We start from the raw sequence: 19,974 nt of genomic DNA, 5'->3' as shown, positions 1-19,974 counted from the left end.
TAATTTACTTTTGATTTTAGAGATTTACATTACGCAAGCTTCGTGGTAACCAAGGCAACACGCGCTGTCATTCGAAAAAAAATGTCAAAGTTTCTGAAAGTGATTCCTTGTTGTTCTTGCTGTAATAGCAGTAGTAAAGAAGAACCTGTTAGTGTCAAAGACAATGAAGTAGATAATGGAGAGCAATGCAATCAAAAAGACTTACAGAGGAGATCTTGTGGCAGTACTACAGAGAGTAGCTTGGATGTAAGGAGAAAACAAAGCATTGTGGGACCTACAAAGCTGTGGAAATTCAATTTAAGACAAGTTGCCGAGCACTTGACTAAAATTGATTCGGACATGCTGAAATCAATTTGTATATTAGAACTACAAAATGGAAACTGGATGAAGAAAGACAAGGTAGATCTGTTATTTAAATTAATTATTAATTAGGTAGGACCTAAACTGCAATGTAACCAACTAATTGCATAAACTGTATTTTTTACCAACTGTAAATTTTACCACCATTAATTTAGGAAAAGCTGTCTCCTAATATCATAGCAATGATTAATCAGTTCAATCAGTTTGCATATTTTGTTTGCACTGAGATTGTGACAGAGGAGGCACTTAGCACAAGAATCATGATACTCTCAAACTACATCAAAGTGAGAGAACATACTGTGATTATGTGGGGAATTTCATTATGATACATTATTTTAGCTAATGGAACACCTCCAAAGGCTTCATAACTACAATGCAATGACAGCCATTAAAGCAGCCCTAACAAACACAGCCATCCACAGGCTCACAGACACATGGAACGGACTTTCAAAAAGGCAGAAAAAGTAAAAACAGTTTTATTATCATGATGACAATAAAGTTTTGCTTTTCAGAAAATTTGATGAGTTATCTGACATCCTATGCCTTGTTAGCAATGCTAATGGTATACTGGATGATATGGTTCGATTCTCTACCACCAATGTACCTTGTGTGCCTTATCTTGGGTGGCTACTGCATATAATTGCTAGATGGCAAACGTACAATAAATTGGTCAAGAAGAGTGGAAAGTCACATAGTTTGGCAATAGTAGTACCGGCAATAACTGTAGCTAGCAACAAAAACGAGGATAGTGGGGTTGCATATGCAACACTAAGTGAAGAAACCACATTATCTAATGGCAAAGGAGCTACTGGTGAGATTGATAAAGAATTACCAGATGAAGAGGAGGTGGCAATAGATGATGAAGAGGACAAAGAAGACCAAGATACAGCCAATAGTGAGACTACAAAAGACAAAAGAGCTAAGGATGAACTGGAAGGAACAAAAGAAGTGGCTTTATCATCTGCAGGAGCTGAAAGTATAACAAAAAGTGAAACTGAAATTGAAACTGCAAGACCAAAATTAGAGAGTAATGATGAATCAAATACTGCAGAATCATCTCGCAGAGAACTAATGCTGGATGAAATGGATACTAAAACAATGTTAGATCCAGATGAATTTGTTCCTATCACTGAAGCAGGTGAGCTATCAGCAGTATTATAATAACTATAGAGTATCATCATTTTTATCATAGATATAATGGAGTCACTGAGTGTGACACGTGAAAGGTTTCCAGTGAGAAATGAAGCCTCTGTACTGGTCATGTTTCAAGACTTTCAAAGAAATTGTCTGTTGTATGATGAAAAAAATCTTGTCAGGCAACCAGAAATGGATGCAGTGTTCAATAACACAACAATTTTGAATGATGAACAGCTCCTCTTGATATCTTACAAGTGCAAACCTAAAAATGATAGAGTTCCATGAACTCTTCAATTTCTTTTGTTTTCTCACTCAGTGTTATGATTTTAAAATCTAATAATAAGAATTAATAATAATAATAATCAATTTTGAGTGATACTGCACTGCAATGTCAATATAATCAGATGACAAAACACAAAATTAGTACAGGGACAAAAAAATTACAATCAATAGTAATAATAATGATCAATACTTCTGCATTTTCAAGACAGAGACTGAATAATAATAATAATAGCAACTATTATAGATTAAAATATTTATTCTATTTTTTGGAAAATCTTTTCGAAGAGTCAGTCAACTTTCTGATCCACTGTGATCTAGTTGAAGTTCTAAAAGTCATTAATGTGAACACTCTCCTGTTAGTGGTAAGCTAGAAAATAAAACAGAAATAATAATAATAATAATAATAATAATAATAATAATAATAATAATAATAATAATACAATCAAAAGTGAGTGGAGCAGTAAAATTAATGAATGAATGAATAGCACTTTACCTTAAAAAAATAACCAACTTGACCAGACTTAAGAATAGTCGAAGGTACTACACAAAACACAAATAATGTTAACAATAAATTCTTAGAATAAAAATTATTAGTACACTGGTATAGCCAAGAGTAATGCTCATTCACTTACCAACAATAGGGTCACATTCTTCAACTTTACTGATTGCCTCAAGTGCTATAGTACCACAGAGTTTAGCTCCTCTCTTATCGCTCTCATAATATGCCAACTATTATTGTATACTAATAATACTGACCAATCAGATTGCTTCACTCACATTTCCCTTCTCAAGGTTGAGCACAAAGTATCTTTCTTTCCAGTTCTTGACCACGCCTCCTTTTTTAAACAAGAATCCCTCAAGTTCAATCTGTCCGTCTACCTTCTGTCTACCGATAATCTTCTCCTTCATGCTGCCTATTGTACTTGATCTTGCACGAATCTAAAATTAAAAAAATATATATAATAAAATAATGTTATTTTCAAAAACAATTATTGTTATTAATGATACGTACATGTGTATCAGGAATAGGTGTGGTCAGCTGTTGTCTCCCTCCGCCAATGAGACTGAGGGTCCCGCAATTCGAGGGCATGTGTCGCTTGCAGTAATTGTGACATGTACCGGAACAATTCTTACACTTGAATGCTGTAGCAGAGAGATAGAGAACGTACACGTACAATCAAAAATAAGAATCGAGATGTAACACACATCACTCTCTCTACGCATTAATGTGCCATCAGAAAATGATAATAATCATCACTGATGTTTTATAAAGTATGGGTCATTGTGCATGTGCATTACCGTCTTTATCTCTGATGATGTGGTGACAGTATGAGCACTCGTACTGTGTAGAGCCAACTTTAAAGGATTGGAAACTATGGGGCTCATTGTACTTCTTCTCCAGCTCCATCGACAGTTTACCCTACAAGAAAAGAAAGGGAAAGAGATATAGGAAGAAATATAAAAGAAAATGTACGAACAATGTACTTGAGCATCATCAAAAAAACTTAGACTATTTTACTAACTTTAACTAAAACGGCAAGTGAGGTTCTCTTATGCATTGTTTGGTTCTTGACTTTGTCGTTATGAGTCAGAGTCCCTTCCATATGAGTGAGTGTTCCTTCGGGGTTAAAATATGAGGCCTCCACATTGAAACGTGATGTCTAAAAATAAAACAATTATAAAAGTCAGTATAAATTCAGTAGGAAAATACTTAAAGGTTGCTTACCACAGCATTTTGGAGTGATTCAAAGTTATTCTTTCTCTCTTCTTCCTCTTGGGCATGTAGATCTAAAATTCCATTCCACATCTCATGCCACGTGACTAAATCCGAACCAGTGGCTTTAGCAATTGTATTCCATAAACCTAAAATGTAATGATAAGAAGAAGCATAAATAAATAAATTAATTAATTAATAAATGACTAAAAAACTAAACCTAAAATGGGAAGAAAAGATAGTCATATAAAAATGCATTACATATATCACAAATATAAAGAACAAAACTGTTACTTATATTCTATTCTTATTTTTGTTATTTATCATTGGATGTACCTGTACATTGTTTGAGTAGGTCTGTTATTTCATTAGATACTTCTGGTGGTGGGTCAATAGGTAACCCAATCTCCACCAAAGAGCTGTCCCAAGCAAACACGTCATGATGAAGGTCACTGTACGTCAGGTGACCCTCAGATATCAACTCAATATCATAAGGAGGGAACCTTGATATGAGGTCCTCGGTGTAGAACACCCATATATCAAGATTAGCCTGATAGGAATGAGGGCGGAGCATTTCCTACGTAAGAAGAGAAGCTATACATCACGTGACTTTGAATATGCACTACAATGTAAATGTATGTGCATGTGCAGTTCTATAAATAGTAACATCATTTGTTCCTACTATTATTCTATAAATAGTAACATTATTTGTTCCTACTGTTATTCTATAAATAGTAACATTATTTGTTCCTACTGTTATTCTATAAATAGTAAAATTATTTGTTCCTACTGTTATTCTATAAATAGTAACACTATTTGTTTCTATTGCTATTCTATAAATAGTAACACTAGTGCTTAATTGTCATGTGACTCACAGTTTCCTCCTCTTCTTTCGGCTGCTGATAGTGAAAGTTATAAAACATCATTGAGAGTCCCCAGAGTTGTTCAATATACTCCCAGAATGAGGCATTACGGCTCTGATGAGCCTGAATCACCATACATTGTAGATGGGCGGGGCCTGTATAACAAGGAAAATGTCAATCATTGAAATAAATTTAGAGAAAGGATTGAATACGTGAGAAAGGCTTAAAGTTCAAAACTTAGAACTACATGTACATGTATGCAAACTTTTTTAAAACTTTAAAAAATATGAACACTTGTTTCATGTATATGTCAATTAATGTCATAGCTACTTTTAACAAGAGGAAGTGAGAGGAAGTGGATTATACATTACCTGTATGGCAGCCAGTTCTGGGCACATCTCTCCTTTTCAGAGTTCATTGTGAATGTGTGGAAACGATTGGAAAAGGAGTGATATGCCAACGTTCTCAGAAAGAAATCATTAAATTCAAAAGAGAGAGGGAATTGCCTTTGTATCTATAGAAACAGAAAGAGAGAGAAGGAAGGAATAGGAATAATCTGTCTAGCTATTAACATCAACTTTAAAATCCAATTTTGATCTCAACCAGCTAAAACATAAGTACATGTACATGTATATTTTATGAATGTACATGGCTATTTTTTTGGGCTATTATAATATACCATTAAATAAATAAATAAATTACAGAAATAATAATGTAATATACATGTGAGTATGTGTGTGGCATAGCCTCTGCTTTAAAAAATGCTCATAACTCGAAAAAAATTTGTCGGAATCAGCTCAAACTTTCTACACAGCATAAGGACATCAATATGCATCAGAAAATGTAATAAAAATTAGGGGTGATTTTGGAGCCATTTTTTGGAAAAAACCATGGACTATAGCCTTGGGTATTTTTCAAAATTTTGGTGTTTTCTTAAAATGACCATAACTTGAAAAATTGAAGTCGGAATCAGCTTAAAATTTCTACACAGCATAAGGACATCAATATGTATCAGAAAATGTAATAAAAATTTGGGGTGATTTTGGAGCCATTTTTTGGAAAAAACCATGTGATGACCCAATTTAAATGGGCTATAGCCTTGGGTATTTTTCAGATTTTTGCCATTTTCTTAAAATGGCCGTAACTTGAAGAATTGAAGTCGGAATTAGCTCAAACTTTCTACACAGCATAAGGACATCAATATGCATCAGAAAATGTAATAAAAATTTGGGGTCATTTTTTAGCCATTTTTTGAAAAAACCATGGACTATAGCCTTGGATATTTTTCAGATTTTTGACGATTTCTTAAAATGGCCGTAACTTTAAAAATTGAAGTCGAAATCAACTCAAACTTTCTACACAGCATAAGGACATCAATATGCATCAGAAAATGTAATAAAAATTTGGGGTGGTTTTGGAGCCATTTTTTGGAAAAAAACCATGGGCTATAGCATTGGGTATTTTACAGAATTTTGCCGTTTTCTTAAAATGGCTGTAACTTGAAAAAATGAAGTCGGAATCAGCTCAAACTTTCTACACAGCATAAGGACATCAATATGCATCAGAAAATTTAATAAAAATTGGGGGGGGGGTAATTTTGGAGCCATTTTTTGAAAAAAACCATGGGCTATAGTCCATGCTTTTCTTTAAAATTGGCCCATTTTAAAATTGCTCATAACTTTAAAAATATTTGTTGGAATCAGCTCAAACTTTTATAAACATTAATATGCATCAGAATTTTATAAAATAATATGTAGACTTTATGTCATACTTTGTGATATGCATACACATACATGTACAGTAACAAGTATAATAGTGTAGCTATGAGATTATACCTGATGGACACAATCAAGGAACTGCAGAAATACAGGAGATATGGCTCCACTGGAGCTCTGAATCTGACAGCTCCTGTCAGTGAATGGGTGACCCAATGCCAGCCATTCCTTCTCAATGAGGGCACAGAAACCTTTCATGGTTCTGTAATAAGGATCCATCAGCAACTGGGCAAGAGATACAACCTGCAGAGAAGAGATAGAAAGAGCAAAAAGAAAGAGCATAAAAACTTTAAAAATTATTATTGAGACTAACTTGTGCAGTGGCATCCCAACCATCCTCCAGTCCAACTAGTACAGAAGAACCCTGTGCGTCCATAAGATCAGCAACAGCTCCAGATAACTGAAGTAATGAACTCAATTGGTTTATCCAGTCGCTGTCCTCAACTAGTGAATAGAACTTGCTCTGATGCGTGGTAGAGGAAGAGGCGCCACTGGGGCAGCAGGCACGCATCAGCTTAGTGAAACTATTACCAATATCAACATGACTTGATATCTAATGAGAAATAAATACAAAATGATGTAAAGGGTAGCCCTAAAGTCTATTAAATGTACCGCAAAAAATCTAATATTCATGGTACATGTACATACATGTAATTGTAAAAATACACAACTACATAAATACAGTAAAATTATAAAATCAAATCTTTTAGCCTAATACACATGTAGTTGACACATTTCTCACACACTTTCTCTCTCATACCTCTACAGGCAGGAGTGTACAGTTGGGATATATATCAGTAGGTACATTAACAAGTGAGCTCTTCTCTCCTATTACATAGAGTCCCAATAGTTTCCAGTCTTTAATCTCTTCCTGGAGTGCATCCATAACGACCCAATCCCGTGGGTTAGTGGGTATTGAAGCAAAGTTAACAAGAGCACTCCTTCTCTTTAGTTTCTTGCTGCCCTTCCCACCTGATCCTTCTCTAAAGGAAGGCAGAGGATAGAGCTCATCAGTCTCCATTAGCTCATCCCCTCCTCCAAGATCAGGTGAGTCAAATGGTATACTTACATCATCACTCCCTCCCTCCCTATCTCCTCTGTAAAGCTCCTCCTCTTCAACACTGTCCCGATACAGTGATGGTATACTGGTCAGTGGCATTAGGGAAACTGGTTCGTCAGATTGATTCCTTACAGATGAGAGAGTAAGAGGCTGTCCTGAGTCAGCTCCATCTTCGTGATATGAAACACTATACCGGAAGCTGCCACTCTCCCAGTCTAAGATTTGAGACGGATCAGAACTATCCAAAGAGGCATAGAGTGAGTTCCTATACCGACCCTCTCTCCCTCCCCCTCCTCCTCCTGTGGGCGGCTCAAAGTTATTACTACTGGTGCTCATTCTTCTCTTAGGCACTGGGGAGTGAGGTGATTGTGGTACAGGTGAGTGTGGGGAGGGTGACTGAGGTGACTGTGGGGGTAATGCTGCCAGTAGTAAAGAAGAGGTGGACGGGTCGGACTCGTGATCAAACCTCAGGCTAGTTGGAGGCATAGAGACGTCGTGTGAGAAACTGCCGGACCAGTAGGTAACATCTTCACCTTCAAAGATAAAATAATAATAGTACAAGTTCATATATACACACAAAGCCACAGCATATAAAGTGATTGTACTATAATGTACTGTGGAACCTCTACAATAAGGATTGACACCATTTTATACAAAAACACTTCATAAATGAAATTTCCTATACAAAGTCTTTAAAAAGCATTTCTAAACTGAGGACAGCTCTGTATTAATGACAAGTAGTGTTGGTACCAATGGTGTCCTTAATAAAGAGGTTACACTATATACATGTACATGTACATATGTACCTTCCCCTCTATCCAATACTTTAGGACAGGAGCTGACAGTGACATTAATAAAGGACTCAATATCTGCACTTTGAATGCCTAACAGGTCAGAGTCTGATATCTTCTCAGAGCTGCCATGTTTAGTAAGAATGACTCTCCGGCTCTTCCCCTGTGACACAGGGTTCTTAAAGGAGGCGGAGCGAAGGAGGATTGCTTTGGTACGGGGGTGTTTCCAGGTTACTATGGGGACCCGCCCCTGCTGGAAGTGAGGGAGTATCCTTGTAATGGACTCATCGCTGAATTTATCAGGAACAACCCAAACAGCTGGATAACTGGGGGAAGAGGAATGAAATGGTTATTACATATACATGTAATATATACACATTATTTCTCTTACGTTTCACACAAAGTGAATGATTTATTAATAGTACTCAATCTCCACTGCCCCCTGCTCTTAGACACACTAAAATTCAAACTCCCCAGACCCAGTCTATCATACTCGATACAGTAAGGGGACTGGGACAGATCAGAGAGTAACTTGATCTGTGTCGGGGCCACGCCTTGCTTTGTGATGCTTAATTCTAATTCTTGTGAGGAGACTCTTGTCCTCCCTCTTTGTTTCTGAGTCTCCTTTAGCTCTGGGCCACTCTCGGGAACAACTTGGAACTTGCTCTGATCGTGTACCCCTATGGTTATTGATAGAGGGTATCGTAACTCGTTTAGCTTCGAGAGGAGTTTTTTGACATCAGCAAGACTTGAGTCCTCTTCAAAACCTAATCTTATCAACTAAACGAGAGAGAGAGAAATCATTTAGAGTAAAAAAATAAATTAACAGCTACTAACTAGGGCAATACAGAACTAATAATGGGAGACATACATGTACATTAAAAGTGTACATGCAACTATAATGTACATGTACATGTATATGTACATGTATATGGATACATGTAACTCACTTCTCCTGTTAGTGATCTTAGCTGAAGTCCTTGTAAAGTGACATATCCTTCACTGAGCCCTGACGGAATGTGTGAGAGCTCCTTCATTCGATATATTGATGATATAGGCATGCTTCTAGTTACTAGTACATTAGGATCAACTGATGAGAGAGTAGGAGAGAAATAGTAACAAGTAATTGTATAGAATCTTTAGAATTAATGTGCCACAAAAATATGCTTGCAATGCAGGTGTACTTAATGCATAATGAACCATGCATGTATTAACGTAATGTATGTTTACAATGCATGCATGCAAATTAATGTATTATAAGTATATTAGAATAAAGAGTGGGTGATTTTACCTTCAGGGTCCCAGGGAGACCCCAGGAACACAATGCGATAGCTAGTAAGGTACACGTGACCGTGAGCTGGTACAAGACGTCCTCCGGTGTCTCTGCCGTCACGTAGCAAGAACGAACGAATACCCTCTATTATCATCCTCTCCCCTGACAGCTTGGGTAGGGGAGCCACCCTCGTCTATATGTATACATGTACAGTGAATTGTTAATATGAATAGTGCCTATACTGTACCTTTGCAGTTGATGATTTCTTTAAGGCACTTCTTAGACTCTCCAGCGAATTAAAATGTACTTCAATGAGAGCTAAGAGAAAAGGAGAGAGGAAAGAAAGGATGAGAAATAAAATGGCATATTCTTAAACACATTACACTACTAAATGTACTAATAGAAAGTAAAAATTATAAAAAATTGTAATTATGTGTAACAGTGTATAATAGCTAATTTATACTCACGCTCCACTTGGTCCATTATGGTTGATTGCTTCCTGTATGTCAAGTGAAGGTCAGTGTCTACCTCTGACATAAATTTGTCAATGAACTTCTTCAGATCATCAGAAAACTGCTTCATCTCAGCCTCACCTGAAAACAAAAATCATTTGATGAAAAATAATATATAAAATAAACATTTTAAAATGTGCAGTAAAGCTAAAAATAGAACAATCTTCTAGCCCACCTCCCATAAAATCAACAGGAGTTCTGATGTTAATGAGACGACTGATGAATAATATAACTTGATTCCTTATAGCATTCTCTTCTTGTAGTGAAAAGTTCTCTTTCTCACTGTTATCCAATGAAGGCCAAACACACAACTAAAATAAAATAAAAAAGAAAGAGAAAGAGAGAGAGAGAGAGAGAGGAGATAAAATAAAACACAACATATACATGTGCATTTATATGAGCCAAATTTTGTTTTTTATATAAACACAAAATCTCACAATCCCTCCTCACCCTCTTAGCCAGATGATGGAGTGCCTCATAAGAAGTAACTGGTTTAGAATCAGGCGGGAGGACACCCTCAGAAGCACCTGGTAGAGTAGTACATGCTCTTATCCTCATCCTTGCACTCTTGCTCATGACTACGTTCCTTGCTGTGTTACGGGCACGAGAAGGAGACACACTCCTCACCCTCTGCCGGTGTCTAAGGGTCACCTCACCTAGTGACATCTCTACATTATCAAACTCATCTTCTCTCTCACCAGATACATCAAGGTCTTCATCTTCCTCTGAAAGAGAGAGAGAGAGATAAAGAAGAAATAAATAAGAGCAAAGATTAATGAACAAGTACTAGTAATGCAAGGTAGTGTGATACTTTACCTTCAATAGACTTTGGTTTTTCTTTCTTGAAAGGTACGTCAGCGTAGAGCCTGACCAGTTCAGCTTGTATTGCACTGTACAATGAATGACACCAAAACCTCGTGCTCTGCCAGAGTCTGTGTGACTGTATGCAGGAGTACAGATACTGATTGACTCCTGGTTGTATCTCCTAACAGAAAAAAGAGGAGGAGAAAACAACAATTAAACTATCTTATGTCTTTCTTTCTTCACTCCTTCCCCTCTCTCTCTCCCTCCTTCTCTCTCTCTTTCTCTCCATCTTCTCTCCGTCTCTCTCTCTCTTTTTCTCTCTCTTTGTCTCCACTGACCTGATAAAAGACAGATGTCAATGGTAGTATCTGCATTGCTATCTTCTCATCAACAAGTGCACAATTAACCAAACGGACCATCACCTCAAACTGATCCGGTGAGAGGTAGGCCCCGTTCCTCATCAACTTATTCACGAGCTCCGGAATAAAAATAGGCGTGGTCACTCTCTGACGAAGGGACATGGTAACGGAGGGAAAGTATTTCCGAGCCTCGAGGATCCGAGAGCTGAAGAGAGCATCAAGAAACTTGTGGAGTAGCTCAACGTCTCTCATTAGGGAGTTAGAGACTCGCCTGTGAGTTGAGAGCATTGGAATGAAATCCTGCTCAGTCAAAGGGACATTACTAGCCGAGAGAGAAGGAAGAGAAAAATAAAGAAAGATGAATAATGTACATGTACATATATGTAGCTGGTAATTTTGAAGATGTAAACTTCTGGCAAATTTCGTGGCTGTGTTCCATTAAGCATGCACATAATGGCTTAAAATGTAACGGTTTTATATGACAAATGGTTATAAAAACTTTCCTAACTATACGATAATCTTTTAACAAAAAATGCTAATACAATGTACATGGTCATTGGCAAGTAGTGTTTCATTTAAAGTCTTACCTCATTGCATCCTCCATTTTAGCTTCTTCAGCTCCTTTCCACCTCAACTCAAGATCAGCGCACTGCTTGGTAATGCTCTCCTCGTCAAGATATGGAAACCTCTTGATTGGTATGTTATTCTCAAGTGGGAGGGACTTGGTCTCTGATTTAAACACGCCACCAAACTGAACAGTAGGGGGACACTGTGTGTGAGAGAGAATGAGAGTGAGTGGCAGCTTATGTACATGTACAATGTACATGTAGTACATTAAAACATAAATAATATACGTACATGTATATGCACACTGGAGAAATGTCTCCTGGGAATTTTGATGAAATACCAGGTATATTGTACTATGCATGTTTTTGTACATGGTCTTGGGCTAAGTTTTGGGAAACTTTAAAAATTCATATAAAATCCAATTTTGATCAGAATGAACTCAAACTTTCTACACATCATAAAAATATGTATATGTATCAGGAAAAATTATTAAAATGTAAAAATCTCACCTCGCCATTTCTGACAAAATTTGGCCAACGACCCTGTACTATAGTACAGGGTCTTTGGCCCGATTTTGGAGCAATTTTTAAAAATTCATATAAAATCCAAATTTGATCGGAATGAGCTAAAACTTTCTACACATCATAAGAACATGTATATGTATCAGGAAAAATTACAAAACTGTAAAAATCTCACCTCGCCATTTTTAATAAAATTTGGTCAATGACCCTGTACTATAGTACAGGGTCTTTGGCTCAATTTTTAAGCAACTTTAAAAATTTATGAAAAACTAATTTTCATCACAAACTTTCTACACACCATATGAACATGTGACATAGATGTATTATAAAACCATATAAAATAGAAATTCTCTCTTTGTCTTTTGATGAAATATCATGTACTACATGAATATACATCAGTATCATCCCATGTAATGTACACATGTACATTGGGTATGGGTAGTTTTCTAAAAATTCAATTTTTACTTGTTTTTATTTCACTACTTAAGTGCGTGGGCGTGTGTGTTTTTGCGTATTACCAGTTTGGTCAGTTTGTCTGTGAGGTCACTAATGGCCGACTGACTGAAGAGAGAAGATATTGAGATAGGAGAAGTCTGAGACATGAAATCCTTCACAAGCTAAAGGAAGAGAGAGAGAGAGAGAGAGAGAGAGAGAGAGAGAGAGAGAGAGAGAGAGAGAGAGAGAGAGAGAGAGAAAGAGAGAGATGGTAAAGAAAAAGAATAACAATTACAACTGAACAGCATTTTTACAATAATTACATCATCAAACAAGTCACAAAGTCTATAAGGAAGAACTCTCATATTTCGAGTGAAATTAATAAAACCAATTGTCTCCGTTACCTAAAAATAAAAATATTAAATCCACCACCTCCTTACATCTCTCTCTCCTCCTCCCTCACTGTATTAATGAATGCCTTCCAGACATCACTATCATCCCCACTACAGAACTGGGCAATGTAGCTCTCCTTGTCAAAATGAAACTTTGGCTCAGGATGAAATCTAACAACCGTCACATGATGCTGGTAAGTGCCAAGTAGATACAGGAACACGTTTATGAAAACAGACCGCACAGCTTTATCCTAATGCATTAGGAAGTAATAATAATAATAATAACAACAGCAAATACTGTAGATACACAATGTACATAGTATACTGTGTACATATATGTATTGTACATGTACATAGATAGAGGGTGAGGTGAATTGATATACAGTACCTGATAATAGATGCTTCTCGGCTTATTGACAGGAGCTATTAATAGATCCTTATGCTCCCATGAAGGATCAACAATCTAACATTATAATATAATAATAATAATAATATTATTATTATTATAGTAATTACTAGAAGGGGCTTGGTAATGAAAATACCAGCAGTAATTAAATAAGTATATAATATTTACTTTAATGAGAGCAGTTTTGACTGGAGTGAGCAGATCTGAAGGTATAATAGGTAGCTCAACCGTTTCGCCAAACCTAATCTCCCCACTGTCAAGATCAACTAGTGTGACATCTAGTGGCTTGAGAGAAAAAAGGAGACACAGTTTACACACACTCTTAACAAGAAAGTGAAAATGATTACAAATCCATACAACATGCACAAGAATACACATACCAGTATACCCACATATGGACACTATGCATATACATGTACATATACATACATGTATACATTATAGATGTAATGGGGTTTTATGCTACAAAATGATGAGTGCTTGGTAGCTTAATGAGATGCTTCTGATTCACCAATTATTACTCACAATGAACATGTACATATATATGTATTATAGAGATATACAACAATTTACAGTGTTACTGTATTAGATGTACCTCTTCATCCAGTTCTACTAGTAATGAGCGATGAAGTCCCATTAAGAATGGGGTAATGCAGTGAAGGTATTCAACAAAACCACTTGGAATCAGGAGACAAGAGAAATGACTAAAATATAAGATAAAAGAGGAGAGAGAGAAGGTGAAACCGTGAATAAGAAAGAGGTTGTGGTACAAAAGTTGAAAAGTCACAATTGAAAAGGGAGTAGTGTATTTATACTCACTCAATCCCAATTGGATACATCAATGACACAACACTGATAATGGCTGAAGTGATGGCAGTGATACTAGAAGAAATAAACAGCAACTTCCCATCAACCAAGATCAATGAAAATAACTGTAACAGGCCATGGACACCTAATTAGAATAAAGGAAACAAGAGAGAGGCAGAAGAGAAACAATAAGATTCAAAAAAGGAAATTATATATAAACAATAATTACAAATACTAATATGTTTATTCCAATCCTTACCAATAGCTTTCAACAGTCTATAAGTATTATCTGAAGTATACGGTATTGTCTCCATTATATTCAATGGCACTAAAGTTAGTTCCTTGAGTGGACCAAAGCTACGCTTCACGAGTGGTTTCCCTGGCAAAGGGAACCGAAGGTCAATGAGTAATTCGGATATTAGCTCCTCCATTGTAGTAGAGTGAGGAGAGACAGGAAGCTGTGAAGATGAAAACTTGTCTAGTGTGTCGCCCATCACATGGTGAATGTATATACTTTTTAATAGAACCTGAGAGAGAGAGAAAGAGGATAGAAAGAAGTGCATAATCAAATAGATGTACATTTGCATATAATGTACACGTACATGAAAGTACATGTACTTACACATTATACACATACATGTACATGTACATTATTATCACTATTACCTGTAATGCGTCATAAATTGGATATTTAGCTACTAGACATAATGAGAGTGGTTCTGATAGTTCCTCTGCTTCTATTATCCCTCCAAGAGTATAGTGAGGCTCATTCTCTTCGTCTATGCTAATAGTAATGGAGGACATGCTTATGGTTGAGGAGTCGTGCCCGTTCTCTTCTTCTTTCTTTTTGAACGCTTTCCGTCTCCTGTCACTAAACTGTGAGGATTCACCAGTATCTGATGGAACAATGAAATATTATCATTAAAATGAAATAGAGAGAGAGAGAGAGAGATGGTGAAAGAAGGAGGATGCTTCGGGTATAGCTTTCATAATAAGACAATGAAGTTGCAAGCTGATATCAATAGATGAATAAAGATACATAACAGTATAATTATGTTTGTGCATGATCATCATTTTGCAGCTACATCAAAAACCCATTACATAAATCAATAGACAAAGTTAAGGTACTTGTAATAGAATTCAGCAGATGCTTCATACTACACTAACACTGTGTGTAATCGAATACATTTATGTAATTATAATGATTATGAACATGGGCTAATGTACATGTACATGCATACATGAAGCAAGTGCCAAAATTTTAACGTGTTAGCAACTCACTTCTCCTTAATGAGCTTCCTCTCTCCTGCTGTTCTCTTTGCTTCCGTCTGGCAGCCATCTTGAGGCTCGGCTGATGGAAATTGAGAGAGCAGCAATAAAAATGGCTCCCGAGTTCGCTCGTGAGGATAAAGTTATTGAAGGAGGGAGGAGGAGGGTGGCTGGTTAGACACCATCCTTGCGAACGACAAAACTAAGAAAGAAAATAAAATATATAACATGATAGATGTGTCATTTAAAAGGTGTGCTCTCTCTTACCAATTCAATGCCAGCAGGTAGAGATCCACTTGCTCTGTTCTCTGTTGGAAATCTCTGGCATACTCTAGGCTTCACGTCGACTTTAGTAACCATATCATCCAGCACATCTACAAAGAAACAGAATAGTATCATGTCTTTTTTCATCAAGCACAAAATGGCTGACTCCAGTGATGTTGCTTACTCTGCGAGGGTATCTCTGGAGTGGAGATGACCTCTCCAGGGCCGACTATGACCAGATACTCCACCAGTCGCTGGGACATGTCAGCGAAAAGGAGAGAGAAAGGGAGAAGAAGAGGGGAAGACCTTAAACTAACTTTACTCTATTTTCATCAGCTCCTCCTCCACAAATCAGTTAATTAATAGTTAGTAATTTCAATCTAATTAAAAATAATTTTATTATTAGTTGGAGAAATAATAATATTATAAAAAGCAAAAACCAATTGCAAAATACAAAAATAATATTAATAATTACATGTATAATTGTATGCAATGCATATTATTTTAAATACTCCCTAGCTCTATCCGATGAAAGAAATGTTTTCACATTAGATTTTGCTTTTCCAAGCTCATCAGGATAATCTTCACAAACTTGCAGAATATTTCTCCAGGTCACATTTTTATCAGAGTCTAACCATCTCTGGAATACTAGTATGAGATTATTAGTAGTTGACTGTGGATTGGGTAACAGGTCATTGACTTTAACACCCAGTGCAATCCCAATAATCATACAATGAACAGCAGAACTTTGAAATAATCTAACAAGATCCTTTATTTGTGGCTCCTTGTCCAACACTGTATAAATGAAATAATAAAATAACAATAATAATTAATTTTAATGCAGGTATTAAATAAATATGGATGAAAACTAATTTGGAGCAAAATTAGTGGATTGCATGATTACATGCATACTTGCACAAAATAAAGAGTTTTCCTTTTCAATAGTTGTTCTTGTTTCTGTAGCTCCATTATTACCAGATATTTTAGATCTCTTGCTAGTTGATGAACCATCCTGATGTTCATTTTGTTTTCTTTTACTATCTTCATCTGCAGAGATGATAACAATAATAGTAACAATAATTAAAAATTACCAGAGAATTGTCCAGTTTCTATTTTTTGTGGTTTATTTCTAGTTGAACTTTTACTGTATTCTTCAAGAGAGGGAGAAGAATCAAGTATTAAGACATCATGATCATCACCTGGGATTTGCATTAAAGTGGATGGTTTTTTCAATTCAGTAGGCTCAGATTCAGAACAGCTGTCTTCTTCTCTCTGTCTCTTGCATCCTCTATTTTTATTTTTAAAAATATCACTACCAGAGGACTGCTGTTCCTCAAAAGTGCTTTTGGTGCTGTCATGAGAACCTTCAGAGTCTATCTGAAATCTCTTGCTGGCAGACATATCTTCTATAAATTTGTAATAAAATTATAATAATTAATTAATGTTGATGTGTGTACCTTGTGCTTCTCTTGGTCTTTTATTTAGTAAAGAGGAGCTTTTACTATAATCCTGTGTGCTTTCTGTGTACATAATAATGTCATTGGACAAAGACATTTTAGGAATTTGGGATTCTACAAAATTATAATTTGTTTTAATACAAACACAAAAATTGATTAATTTACCAGACTGAGTTTGAAGTGGTATTTTGTTGCTTGTATTTTGTACTATACTATTCAATTGAACAACCTATAACCATATAATGTAAACAACAATTAAAAACTTCTCAATTACCATTTTAGACCAGTATAAATGTTTCTCATCAAGTTGCATTACATTACCATTAGTACACTGAGCTCCTTCTGAGAAATACTCTATTACAGCAGGATGAGGTACTCCAGTGCATGTACATGGTACTCCAAACATATGTTTTGACTTGTAAGTGTAATGGAGTGATTGTGTCACTGTGACTAGTCCTTTGTGTAATGATGATAATACTTTATCACAAAGATCATTGAGTGAAGGACTCATTTTTTGTTGAACCCACACTTCAAGATAAGTAGCACGACTGATTAAAGTAACAGTATCATAGTATTGACCAACTTGAAAGGTAATCTTGTTACGATATTGATCATTACCAGTTAACTTCCATTCCAATACTTGGTCTGTCTTCTGATCAAGAAGATATACTACTAGACAACAGAATACACCAACAGGAGTATACCCACACTCAAAACATATCAATAAAGGAGCTGGACTAACTGACCCATCTCTCTCCTCTCTTTCTACACCTGCTGGTTTTAGAGCACAAGGCATAAAGTAATATTTGACAGTTTTTTTATCAACTTTAGCTTTCATGGGACCAGCTACAATATAAAGATGCTTCAGTAGTGCTACTAGTCTTTTTGTATTAAGAGGATCACCTTTCTCTCTTGATGAAATCTCATCTAGTTGTAACTCCGAAAAGCGTCCATTTTTACGAAACTCTCTCTCCACAGCAGCACTTTTTAACTGTTCAAAAGTGAAGCATGTTGTGATGAGATTAGTGATACGATCAAACACCAATTGAAGGTCCGTGATAATAACATCCTTCAGACCTGCTACATCAGGATAATGCATGATGATACCCACTGTGTGATGTAAATACCATAATACCTTTTTAAACTCTTTTTTATCCTTGATACCACACTCTTGGGCTAACTTGAAGCATGTATCATATTTGAAAAGTTTTTTTTTACTTTTTCTTAATTTTAAACTAAGGGTACACCAAGATGCTGGTATTCTCAATTCCTGAAAATTTTTAGACATAGCTTTATGAAGGAAAGAACGAAGGTGTTCTACTTCTTCTTTATCTTTTGTTGCATCAAGTGGAAAAATGATTTGCTCTGATTGAGAGAACTGTATAAGATCAGAGTCAAACAAGTGAGAACTGTTTTCTATCTTGGTTCTCAGTTGCTGGTTGACTTCACTCACTTTATTCTCATCCACTTGGTCTCTGTGTGTAGCAATAAGGAAGGCAGCAGGTTCTGACTTATCTTCAATAGGTACATGTTTTTCATCAAAACTCCATCCAATAGTGTTTTGTCTTAAACAAGCTATGCTTGCTAGTGAACGGAATATCACTTCTTCATGTGTCAACGAGGTTTCATAAGGTTTAGAATCACCAGTAGATGTTCGATAGGTTATTTCATAGCGGCTCCTTAAATCTTTAGTTAGTTTGAATACCAGTAGATTGATAGCTGGGCCAGTTATAAGAGCTGGTAACATTTCATGAAACTCAGGTTGTCCTCCAGTATCAATCATGTACAACATTGTGTGATTGTCATCTTTTGCTTCTTCAAACTTTTTCTCATACCCTTCTACTTTTTTATTGGGCAAATTCCATATGTAATTTGACAATCCTTCACTCCTACTATTATTTTGTACTTTAGTATCAGTTCTGATTTCTTTTTCTTCATGACTGATTATTTCTGGAGTTGTACTGGCTATGTTTTGATGATTTACGATTATGCTTTCTTTTTCGAAACCTGGATCATTTACCTCATGATTGTGCACTGACATTGGTGAAGATGCAGCAACACCTGTATTGTCCTCTTGATCAGTAGTGAGTGGTGGTTCTATTCCTTTTGGCGATTCTGTCTCCTCATTTAATGACAGAATAGGCTGAAGTGTACCAGTACTTTCATCTGATGTGTTGTTTGCTGGTAATAGTTTCTTAGTAATCAGTACAGCTTCTTCATCAAGTTCTTGTTCCTTCCATTCTGTAGTCACTACTGCATTGTGCTGTGATAGTTTACGAAATGAATTAACTTGTACAGCTGCATCAATTACACCAGTACTAAGAGAAGGACCTGTACCAAGAGGCTGATTGAGGAGTCTCTTCTTTAATGTACTCTTACCAGCACCAGGAGGACCTGTCAATATACACTTAACAACATGTACTAATGCTATACCACTGGATTGATGAATAAGAAGAAACCTTTTAATTTTTGAATCATCTGTTGTTACCTCCAGAGTATTATTACGTTTAAAATAATCGAGAATGTCAAGATGAGTTTTAAATTCATGACTACGAAGCTGCCTTCTATTTAAAATACCTTCAACTTCAATAACACTGGAGAGATCAAGTTGACTAGTCAGGATTTTAACAATTTCAGAATAACCCTTTCGATCTGCATAACGTATCATGTCATCCCTCCCTTTAGAATTAAAGTCACAGTGTTTCTCAAAAACAAGATGATGTACAATGTCAATATGCCCAGAAAAACATGCTTTGTGCAGTGGTCTGTATTTAGAACTGTTTTCAGCTTCAATATTACATTGTGGATGATTAGTGAGAGTTTTAACTACTTCAAAATGACCTTTTTCACATGCATAATGTAATGGTGTGCCATTCCTCCCTTTAGCATTAACATCACAGTCATTGTCAAACACAAGATGACGTAC

At 36.1% G+C, this 19,974-nt stretch overlaps 3 protein-coding genes across 3 annotated transcripts; 1 reads left to right on the top strand and 2 right to left on the bottom strand.

The window, feature by feature from the left end:
- Positions 1-3: 3 nt before the first annotated feature.
- LOC109583266 (uncharacterized) lies at positions 4-1,813 on the top strand. The gene is made up of 5 exons (XM_019998532.1): positions 4-399; positions 516-644; positions 700-824; positions 873-1,498; positions 1,553-1,813. Exons 1-5 carry the CDS (start codon positions 82-84, stop codon positions 1,780-1,782), a joined length of 1,428 nt encoding a protein of 475 aa, XP_019854091.1. The 5' UTR covers positions 4-81; the 3' UTR covers positions 1,783-1,813.
- Positions 1,814-1,863: 50 nt separating this feature from the next.
- LOC100640674 (myotubularin-related protein 5-like) lies at positions 1,864-15,953 on the bottom strand. Its single transcript, XM_019998512.1, has 38 exons — positions 15,776-15,953; positions 15,595-15,701; positions 15,340-15,529; positions 14,725-14,954; positions 14,318-14,585; positions 14,071-14,203; positions 13,847-13,955; positions 13,420-13,536; positions 13,234-13,308; positions 12,917-13,096; positions 12,777-12,857; positions 12,537-12,635; positions 11,518-11,699; positions 10,910-11,252; positions 10,584-10,752; positions 10,218-10,492; positions 9,943-10,078; positions 9,723-9,848; positions 9,503-9,573; positions 9,274-9,448; positions 8,933-9,072; positions 8,374-8,762; positions 7,998-8,308; positions 6,892-7,724; positions 6,445-6,684; positions 6,192-6,374; positions 4,728-4,870; positions 4,684-4,685; positions 4,369-4,511; positions 3,830-4,070; positions 3,506-3,642; positions 3,303-3,440; positions 3,079-3,199; positions 2,792-2,922; positions 2,557-2,718; positions 2,412-2,508; positions 2,273-2,319; positions 1,864-2,146 (listed from the first exon to the last, which is right to left on the bottom strand). Exons 1-38 carry the CDS (start codon positions 15,852-15,854, stop codon positions 2,039-2,041), a joined length of 6,711 nt encoding a protein of 2,236 aa, XP_019854071.1. The 5' UTR covers positions 15,855-15,953; the 3' UTR covers positions 1,864-2,038.
- Positions 15,954-16,076: 123 nt separating this feature from the next.
- On the bottom strand, positions 16,077-19,917 carry LOC109583273 (uncharacterized). Its single transcript, XM_019998537.1, has 7 exons — positions 17,323-19,917; positions 17,214-17,277; positions 17,049-17,162; positions 16,791-16,997; positions 16,683-16,742; positions 16,504-16,638; positions 16,077-16,386 (listed from the first exon to the last, which is right to left on the bottom strand). The coding sequence occupies exons 1-7, from the start codon at positions 19,714-19,716 to the stop codon at positions 16,091-16,093; spliced, it is 3,270 nt and encodes a 1,089-aa protein (XP_019854096.1). The 5' UTR covers positions 19,717-19,917; the 3' UTR covers positions 16,077-16,090.
- Positions 19,918-19,974: the final 57 nt, after the last annotated feature.

The sequence above is a fragment of the Amphimedon queenslandica genome, unplaced genomic scaffold (genome assembly GCF_000090795.2).
Source record: "Amphimedon queenslandica unplaced genomic scaffold, v1.1 AMPQUscaffold_13315, whole genome shotgun sequence".
In the NCBI taxonomy this organism is placed as follows: Eukaryota; Metazoa; Porifera; class Demospongiae; order Haplosclerida; family Niphatidae; genus Amphimedon; species Amphimedon queenslandica.
This window is presented reverse-complemented; position numbering and strand designations above follow the sequence as displayed.

Excerpts from the sequence above, each read along its gene's own strand:
- LOC109583273 (XM_019998537.1), bottom strand. The coding sequence starts at position 19,716 with ATGATACGTTATGCAGATCGAAAGGGTTATTCTGAAATTGTTAAAATC. Across the intron at positions 17,163-17,213 it reads ACCACTTCAAACTCAGTCTG|AATCCCAAATTCCTAAAATG; the intron begins GTAAATTAATCA and ends ATAATTTTGTAG. Across the intron at positions 16,639-16,682 it reads AGAAACTGGACAATTCTCTG|ATGAAGATAGTAAAAGAAAA; the intron begins GTAATTTTTAAT and ends TCATCTCTGCAG.
- LOC109583266 (XM_019998532.1), top strand. The coding sequence starts at position 82 with ATGTCAAAGTTTCTGAAAGTGATTCCTTGTTGTTCTTGCTGTAATAGC. Across the intron at positions 645-699 it reads TACTCTCAAACTACATCAAA|CTAATGGAACACCTCCAAAG; the intron begins GTGAGAGAACAT and ends ACATTATTTTAG. Across the intron at positions 1,499-1,552 it reads TGTTCCTATCACTGAAGCAG|ATATAATGGAGTCACTGAGT; the intron begins GTGAGCTATCAG and ends TTTTTATCATAG.
- LOC100640674 (XM_019998512.1), bottom strand. The coding sequence starts at position 15,854 with ATGTCCCAGCGACTGGTGGAGTATCTGGTCATAGTCGGCCCTGGAGAG. Across the intron at positions 13,097-13,233 it reads CGAGAAGCATCTATTATCAG|GATAAAGCTGTGCGGTCTGT; the intron begins GTACTGTATATC and ends CTAATGCATTAG. Across the intron at positions 11,700-12,536 it reads CAGACAAACTGACCAAACTG|TGTCCCCCTACTGTTCAGTT; the intron begins GTAATACGCAAA and ends TCTCACACACAG.